The sequence below is a fragment of the Nothobranchius furzeri genome, chromosome 10, assembly GCF_043380555.1.
Source record: "Nothobranchius furzeri strain GRZ-AD chromosome 10, NfurGRZ-RIMD1, whole genome shotgun sequence".
NCBI classification, from domain to species: domain Eukaryota; kingdom Metazoa; phylum Chordata; class Actinopteri; order Cyprinodontiformes; family Nothobranchiidae; genus Nothobranchius; species Nothobranchius furzeri.
Window position 1 is genome coordinate 47,346,630 of NC_091750.1, and position 9,103 is coordinate 47,355,732.

Sequence of the window (9,103 nt, forward strand, 5' to 3'; positions counted from 1 at the left end):
CCATTTCCATGAGCCATATCCTTTTTCTCCTCTGTGTCCCAACGACCACCCCTAAACCCACCTGATGCTGATCAGACCTGGATGGACGACTGAGTCACTGATGACAATCCTGTCCAGAAGAATAATGTATTCACCCTTTCTGATGTCCAAAGTGAGGTTTGCACCAATAAATGATATCAGCCATGTTTGAAAGTGAAAAGTAACCTGATCACCAACGGGTCCTTTTCAGTTAGTCCCCCTTAGCTCCTGCGTTGGTTTTCATCTCACCCTGAGCGTGAAGGTGCTGTTTTTGCAGACTCACAGTAGCGCTCCTGTTGGAAGAACATGGGTTTGGCTCATCATGGAGAAACATTTGAGGGTGAAGGTCACAGATGATGGAAGTCAGCTCTCCAAGGGCTTTCTTCTGTTCCTTGCTTATGAAGCTCTCTTACAAACATTGGTTTATGGGAATATGTTCATTTTTAGTGTTTAGAGCATCATATAATAAATAATTCTGTACGTTCAGGTCTGGAAGCTCTTGCTGTCAGACTGACTGTGGAGAAGGACCTGACTCCTGAGTCCTACTCCTGCTGGAGGGTGGGGCAGAGAAAACTGAGCTGGACTAGGAGTCCCATGAGATTTTTTTTTCATCCCTTCTTATGTTCAAAATGATGACCCATTTCTGCTTTTAGAGACTCCAGACTCTCTCCAGAGAGACGCCTTGACTCTCTCTCTGTGAGTTGCCAGTTATTGAAAGAGGATCTGGACTTTGGCTTGTTCCTAGAGAGCATGAATGGAGCACCCGCACTGGGACATCCTGTCTTAAAACCCAGGAGAGTCCACAGAGCTGGATGTGGGTGAGTATCCTCCCTTGAGCTTCAGCAAAGGCCTATCTGAGGAAGACTTAATGAGCTGTAATGAGGCAGGAGAATTGCTCAGTCTTTCACTTAACAGCTCCTCCTCGCTGTGCAGAGAGACATTCATCTGAAACTGTCTAATACCTGCAGAGTAAGCAGGGCTACCCAGCTACAGCAGGATAGTTGTTGAAATATGTTTCTGGAGAGCCCAGATTGTCTTGTTAAGTTCTTACACGCCTAAAGAAGAAGCGCACGTCGTCATCAGGCTCAGCACTTAGAGCTCCATCAATGATGAGTAGCTCCTCTGGACCAGATGTGTAAGAAAACCTGGTCTGTTTTCACTTTGCAGGTGGATTACTGCGGTGGTTGTATCATGAGCTGGGAGAATAAAAACAGCAGCAACATCTGGTGGTGTTTGGCAGCTATGACATCTTTTAAATTGTTCACAACATAAAAGTGCAGCAACTGTAGCAACCCCCCTTCTCAGAAGATTATTCAAATATTCACAGAAAAATAAAAACAATCGGTGCAAAAAATATGCAACATACATTTGTTTTGAATGTAGTCTTAGGGTTCTTCACAAAATCATCAGGTGCACATTCACACCTGCTTCTTTTTCACATTTAGACAGTCAGAATATAACAAAAACAGGTCAAAACACATCAGATACAGATTCAGTAATAGTTTAAAAGAATGCAGACCTACATCAGTACCATTTGGTTGGCTACATCAACACACCAACTCCCTGATCTCAGATCAGATCTGCTCTAACAAGATTAAAGTGTTACCTTGGTCCAGGACAGGTGGAGGGAGAGGAGGAGTAATGATGCTGGGATTATAATCTCAGTGGTTTCACGTTATCATATTTTCTCGTAAAAACAGACGTGTTTACAGACATATGTGTTAGCAGCTCACGCTCTTTGTGTCATGGAGCGAAGGGAAGCAGTCATCTGAAGCCACTGTGATGTCAGAATCCTCTTCTATCCAGCAGATGCTGAAAAGTAAAATAAAACAACAAGGTTTTTTTTTTTTTTACAGAAAGGAGCTTCTATGTGTCTTTATGCTGAGGAAAAGTGAGTTCTCACCACAAGATAAAGCACAGTCACAAATACAAGGAACACACTGTGCAAAGAACCTCTTCCAGCCTGTCTCCTTCTTCTTACAGTTGTCTATCTGGGTGCAGCCCAGTTTGGGCGGGCCGAAGTAGCTCTTGAGTGAACATGTGGAGTCACACGTCCCGTTCAGTTCCCCCTCACTGATTTCAACTTGTCCCCGGCGACACATCCCTAAAGAGCAGATCTGTTAGAAGGTTCACGGAAAGTGGTGAGCCTCCCCCCACCCCCAACCCCCGTGTCAGAGGTCACTCACTGAGGCAGGTGGGTTTAGGGGTCCAGAGCCCGTTAGTCTGACATGATCTGATGGAGTCTCCTATGAGCCTGAAGCCTGAGCGACACGTGTACCTCACCACAGAGCCCACCCACCAGTCATTACCGTATGCCACGCCGTTGTAGTCCACATCAGGTCTCCCACAGTTCACTGATCCACCAACAGAAGCCCGACATTAAGATCTTCTCAGAGTACGAATGGATCCAACAGAACTTTAGTCCACGCTCACCTCTGCAGAGGGACTTGTAGCCGAGCCAGCAGCAGCTGGAGTTTCCACATCGATCCCTCTTCACCTCCTGGTGAAGAGCCTTACAGCCTCCTAAACACAGAGGGGCAGTCCCGGACCAGTACGAGTCGCCCTTCAAGTCTGGCTGGAGGATCCATTCGGCCTCAACTGCAGGTGCATCTGATGCGTCATGAATCATAACTTACCAAACATCAGAGTGATAATTGAAATTAAACTGTTTTTCATAGAAAACTTGTTAATAAGATACTATAATTATTATTAATAAAATACACGACTTTCCAGCACATGAGTACAAATAACATCAGACAGCAGGAGATCTTACCACTAACTTCCTGCTCTGTGTTCCACTCAGATGGCTGAGATCTTCCTCTCTGAAAGGACCAAAACAACATCAGAAACACACTTAGCAGCATGGTGAAGATCTTCTGATGTCGTCACAAATCTGAAGTCATCGGAGCGCTGGTCAGCGACAGCAGACCGCTCATTATAACCAGTCTGGTGCAGGTGCAGCTGCCTTCTCGGCAGGGCAATAAGTAAGTTTAAGTACTGCTGAAGCTAAGCTGTGTGTGTGTGTAGACTAATCTTACACACACACACACACACACACACACACACACACACACACACACACACACACACACACACACACACCTAATGCTGTGGTGAAACCTGAGGCTTTGATACCAGTTTGTCTCGATGAAGCTCTACTAAAAGGTCAGAGGTCATAGTTAAAAATGTGGTTGTCCAGTTTAATAAAACTTGTTTTAGATGCACATGAATCTGGATGTTTGTTTACTAAACAATCAGATCATTTTCTGCCAATTGTATCATTTTAGTTGTTTTAAGTAAAGAAACAGCTGAAGATAATGTTTCCATTGTTGAGTAAAACTTTTTAAACAACCTAAAACCAAACAGAAAAGTCATCTAAATCAGTTAGAGAAAAAAAAAGTTTAACAGCTGCAGTGCAGCACTTAGTCAGAAGAGGGCGCTGGAACAAAGGGTAGAGAGTAAAAACTACTGATTGAAGCAGCTCTGATCACTCCTCAGATATCCAGGAACAGCAGCCTCAGAAATGACTGATGAGCCAGGAAACCATTTCTTGGAAGTAAACAAATCTTAACAAAACAAACAAACAAACAAACAAAAAAAAAACCTGGATGAGGTTCAAATGTTTGTTGAAGATTAAGTTTTCTGAGCAGATGAGGAAATCCAAATTGACCAGATTCTTTCAGATTATCATGTTTATTTATCAGGTTGTGATAGATTTATCTGAGTCTTAAGAATTTAATAGAAAACAATCCAAACACTGGAAAACATCAACAAAAGCAGATGCACACACAAAATGAGTCTTTTATCCACTTCAGGGATATAGTGATCTCCTGAGTCCTCGTTACCCGATCAGCTGATTGGTTCTCTCCTGTGTTTGATGAGCAGGAAGTCAGTCCAGCAGTATTCCGTGCTGCTGAGGCGTCTCCTGGAGTTGAAGCATGACATGGTCCTCTCCTTCCTGCGTCAGGACATACAGCATGCCCTCCACCTGAACCCCATCCTCAGTGCTGATGGTGGGCTCTTCAGTCCTCTGCTCCTCCAGCAGCACCCCTCTCAGCTCTGCCTGCACCTCTGAAGCCGCTGCAGGCCCCTCCTCCAGCTCCTGAACCTCAGTGTGGTTACTCTCGTCATCATTGTCGTCCTCGTCATCCTCCACTCCCCTCCTCGGCTTTTCTCTCATCAGCTGCTCAGTCAGCTCCACACTCTCGTAGCGGATCAGCTGCAGTCGCATGAACCCATCCTCGTGCTCTTTGTACCTGACAGGTTGATGGAAGACATCACATACAAAATACACAACAGGAACTTCTGCTGAAGCAGGAGACCAACCTGAATCTGGGGTGTCCAGAAGGCCATTTGAATTGATGCTTCTTGTGCAGATGGACGGTCAGACTGTTGCCTCTGGTGAAACACTGGCCACACACGTGACACTTGTAGCGAGCTGTAAAACTCTTCTGGTTTCAGGGAGAAAATAAAACATTATCATCTAAAATAAGAAGAATCTGTGAGAGCTTTAAAGTCTTAAACTTTCTCCTCATCAAACCCCGGTGGTGAGAACGTCTCACCCCATAAGGCTGCCAAAGTTCACCTCGTGCTCTTTTTGGTTGTGGATCTTCATGGTGCAGGACGAACGACAGGTGAAGCCACACCCGGGAACGTCACAGCGAAATGCTGGATCGCTGCTGTGGGTGTCCAGGTGTTTACGCAGGTCGATCAGATTCTTACAGCTACAAAAACAAGAGGCAGGCATCATCAGGTGGAGCTTTCACCTTAATGATCCGAGTGTGAGCAGACAAAGAAGAAGAGATACCTGTATTCGCAATAGTCACAGCTGTAGGGCTTCTCGTTGCTATGGCGAAACTTGATGTGGCTGCGCAGTGCTGAGGGCGATGGGCAGGTCATGTCACACAACGGGCATTTGTAGTGGCTCACTGTCCCAACAGGAAAAACAAACCAGTAACTTGATTACTTTTCCCACATTGAGACTACTGAAACAGAGCTGCTTTTATTTACAACTTATTAACATTCAATAAAGAGGTTGCTAGGCAGATTAATGGTGGACAGGGAGTAAAGATCACAGTTTCAAAGACTCACCGTGGGTCCTCATGTGGTCTCTCAGCAGTCGTTCTGTTGCAAAACGTTTGGAGCAGTGAGAACACTGGAATCTCTGACCTACAGCACACACACACGCACACACACACACACACAAACACACACACACATTTTATTACAAAGCTACAGAATTGTAATTTGAATCTTTCTTTTTTGAATAACGAGGTCTCAGTCCTGTGATAAAAGATGAATTAAAAAGAAGATATTTCAGATTTTAACTACAGCCTCACATTTAAATAGTGAGTTTTGGTGAAAATGATTTAAATGCTTAGTGGGCAACGGAAGTCATTACCACACAACAGTTCACTTATTTCTAAACACCAGTTAGGACTCAGGAAGAAACACGATGACAAGCTGAAGAGTTTAGAACAACTTCTGCTCATATGAATTTGATTTAAGTGTCAGTTGACCACAATACACTGGAGAGCAGAACACAAATTATTATTTCAATGTGATAGTTTTCAAGTGATTGGTCAGCTCAAACACATTGTTTCCACTATGCTGAGTCTCTCTCATTACCAAGGGAGCTCTTCAGAGCTCTGTACTGGGATCACCTTATAGAAAAAAAGTATGTAGTTGTTCTTGCTGCTCTGTTTTAGCACATGCAGTTAATCATCTACATACGCTGAATACCGGTAAGTGAGTGAGTGTGTCACTGGTCTATATGGGGCCCTGTGATGGACTGGCGACCTATCCAGGCCGATGACCACGAGAGACAGAGACCAGCTCCCCGTAAGCCTAGTGAGGATGGAGCGGTTAAGATCATGGATGTTATGTATTATACTTATTGTTTTTCTTTACGGTCTTCTTGGCCAAGCATTTTCTCGAAAACAATGACTGTAAGAAATTACCTTCCATAGCACTCTGTCGTATAATGTGGTCAAAGAATTTAGTGTTGTTGGCGTACATCCCCCCACAGCCCGGACAGGCCACCAGCTTCTCCTGGGTGTGGCTACGCAGGTGTTCCCTGAGCTTCGGACGCCCTTTAGCCGTAGCTTCACAATCTACAAAACAAGATCCCCTTTTAAGTACTGCCCTGAATAATTCTGACTGTAAATAATTATATTGAGATGTTAAATACCTTTCCATCCACAGCGTATGGAGAACTCACTGTCTCCAGTTGGGATATCTACACACACTGAGTGCATTTCCACATGGCGGTAGAACCACTCGGGGTTTTCGTAGGGAGGTTGCTTTAACAAAGACAAAAAGATAAAATAAGTTAGAAGTAAAATGTAGGAAGCTGTTTACTTTTGTGAGTCTGGAGGAAAAAGTAGGGGAAAAGTCTGGAATCAAAACAAGCAATGGATCCAAGAAAATGATCAATACGTATGAACAATTCCAAGATACTGGAAGAAGACTATTAACGGAAACTGGTTTATGAATCCCGTCTCACTTCACAATCCTCCCACAGACAGATGAAGTTATCAGGGATGTCTGGGATGATGTTGCGGTTGTGGTAGGCGATGGAGCAGCTGCCCAGCTCTGGCTGAGCATCCAGGACCTGCTGACCCAGCTGCTTCAGCTTGGTGTGGTAGCAGTGAAACAGGAGGTGTCTGCGAAGTTCTTCAAACCCATCAACAGAGCAGAACCCGCAGTCTCTCCAGGGACACATTCTGTCCTCTGGACAGAAAAAAAAACACAACAACCAGGCTGTTTAAAATCTAAACAGACATGACGTTTCAATCAGGTGGACTCACCTCCTGCTTCCACGTCCTCCTCCGTGTTCAAACACGTCAGATGTTCCTCCACATGTTTACAAAAGTTTTCCATCTGACTGGATAATTCCTGACACGAACCCCATTCACAGCTCAATTTGAGCATTTTTCTCTGAATGCGCCTTTTAGGAGGCATCTCTCGGAGTCAGTTAGCCGGAAGGCTGCGTTTGACTCCTAGCCGCTACTTCCTGCGAGCTAACTTCCACAGAGCAGAACTGAAACGCGTCTGAAACATTCAGCAGATAAAACGGGCAGAAAAAATAAATAAACTAACCTTTAAAAGCATTAAATTATCTGACAACAGGCGCTACGTGGGTAAGATGCATTATTTCTGATCGGTTACCAGACGCGCGGGTTGTGTGCAACAGCATATGATCACCGGCTGAAACACAACGTAGTTCCATCGTTCCGTGTTAATTTAGCTTATGTCTGTGAAGGTTCTCAGTCATCCAGGTCAATGTAGTCTAAGGAGCTTGAAAGAAAAGCGTCTGGACTTCTTTAAGTTGCTTGAAGAAGTTTCGCCTCTCATCCGAGAGGCTTCTTCAGTTCTAAGGTCAAATGGTGGAGAGTCCCAGATTTAAACCCAGTGGGAGTTTCCCACCGAAGAGGGAACAATGGACTCTTAAAGCGTCTTATAATCCATTTAGGTTTGAAATAGTACAGATGTTTTTAAACAAAAAAATATAAAGTCAAAGACAGACCAATGAAAAATATTGGCTTAACAGAAACGGAGACTGGTGAGAACCGTCAGAGACGACCTGAATATTACTGAAAATCTGTGGTGTGAGTTAAGGAAAGCTGGCTATGCACAGACGTCATCACACCTGGAGATGTGTTGTAAAGGAGAAGGTCCAAAACACCTTCAACCAGAAGCCAGATTCTCATTAGAAGCTATAGGAAGAGTTTAGAGGCTGCTATTTCTGCAAAAGGAGGATCTACTAAATCAGTGGTGCTCAATAGGCGGCTCGGGGGGCCACAGAGGGGCCCCCAAACCCCGTGTGCTGTCACATAGAGGGCTGGTGTAATGAACAGCCAGCAGCAGCGTGAGAGCAGCTTGTTTTTTTTCTTTTTCTTTAACTGAAACAAACCCAACGTTGAAAAGTTCTGAAACTCAAGACTCAAGACTCAAGACAACTTTATTAGTCCCCGAGGGGCAATTCGAGACAGCATTGTGAAGCAGCCGGCACTAAAATCTCTAAATTCTAAAAACACATCCAAATTACACATTTGTAAAACCCATAAAAACCTATATACACAATCATATCATAAACTCACATGTGAATGACCAACAATGATTAAAACTTTGGCTCACTCACACACACACACACACACACACACACACATGTAACTATATGCACGCACACATACAAGTAATGCACACGCCCCCTATCTGCACTGAGAATTAAGAAGAAGCACAGCTCTGGGAACAAAGGAACTTCTCCTCCTCTGTGTTTTACAGCATGGGCATCGAAAGCATTATCGATTTGTTTCTTTTTTTAAACTGTTTCTGGAATCCTTCGACTGATGCCGCCATTGAAAACAATGCTACACATTTTTTTTAAAAACTGTTCCAAATCTGTGATTTATGAGAAGACCCTTTCAACCTTCAAGCGGGCACTTTAACCACATTATCACAGAAACGGTAAGAAAAATGGGCTGCATGGTGGTGCAGTTGTTTGCACTGTTGCCTCGCAGCACAAAGATTTTCCGGATTCGAAACTCGGCTGCAGCCTTTCTGCACAGAGTTGCGTAATCTCCCCATGCCTGCGTGGGTTTCCTCCGGGTACTCCGGTTTCCCCCACAGATCACAACATGCCCTATAGGTTATAAATTAAAGAGAGGTTTCGTGTCACCATCAGCACATTTACATAGATGTCGCCAAGAAAAAAAGTCATTTTATTGGGTCAAAGTTTCAAGCCCCAAACATTGTTTTAATATTAACCTGCATTCAACTCCGTTTGTGAAGTTTTCTTTTAAATGCAAATGCACACAATGATTATCTTTGCTTAAACAAACATTCTAAAATTAGTGCCATATAAAGGTTTTTGACCCTTGTGCACCCACTATGGAGAGCCCACTGAAGGGGCCATGGACAGCTCCTTCAGTGGCAGAGTGAGACATTCAAGATGTAGAACAGAACGCTACCATAGGTCAATCATCCCCTCTGCATTAAGAGTGTATAACTCCTCAGTTTAACTGGTACTGGCATTATCCTGTTACGCAATAACATCAATGTAATATTCAGTACGTGTTCTATA

The 9,103-nt window shown here is 44.0% G+C and overlaps 2 protein-coding genes across 4 annotated transcripts; both read right to left on the reverse strand.

Annotated features, from left to right (window-relative positions):
- Window positions 1-1,619: 1,619 nt before the first annotated feature.
- On the reverse strand, window positions 1,620-2,984 carry LOC129152420 (C4b-binding protein). 2 transcript variants are annotated; one of them, XM_054730566.2, is made up of 5 exons: window positions 2,792-2,984; window positions 2,452-2,628; window positions 2,205-2,372; window positions 1,922-2,122; window positions 1,620-1,830 (listed from the first exon to the last, which is right to left on the reverse strand). In XM_054730566.2, the coding sequence occupies exons 1-5, from the start codon at window positions 2,880-2,882 to the stop codon at window positions 1,817-1,819; spliced, it is 651 nt and encodes a 216-aa protein (XP_054586541.1). In that variant the 5' UTR covers window positions 2,883-2,984; the 3' UTR covers window positions 1,620-1,816. The 2 variants fall into 2 exon arrangements, with proteins under 2 accessions (XP_054586541.1, XP_054586542.1); XM_054730567.2 differs by having other exon boundaries at window positions 2,452-2,616; window positions 2,792-2,971.
- Window positions 2,985-3,692: 708 nt separating this feature from the next.
- Window positions 3,693-7,114, reverse strand: hinfp (histone H4 transcription factor). 2 transcript variants are annotated; one of them, XM_054730564.2, is made up of 9 exons: window positions 6,828-7,114; window positions 6,524-6,750; window positions 6,209-6,320; window positions 5,979-6,131; window positions 5,110-5,187; window positions 4,826-4,946; window positions 4,604-4,742; window positions 4,345-4,466; window positions 3,693-4,274 (listed from the first exon to the last, which is right to left on the reverse strand). In XM_054730564.2, the coding sequence occupies exons 1-9, from the start codon at window positions 6,979-6,981 to the stop codon at window positions 3,908-3,910; spliced, it is 1,473 nt and encodes a 490-aa protein (XP_054586539.2). In that variant the 5' UTR covers window positions 6,982-7,114; the 3' UTR covers window positions 3,693-3,907. The 2 variants fall into 2 exon arrangements, with proteins under 2 accessions (XP_054586539.2, XP_015816360.3); XM_015960874.3 differs by having other exon boundaries at window positions 4,345-4,469.
- Window positions 7,115-9,103: the final 1,989 nt, after the last annotated feature.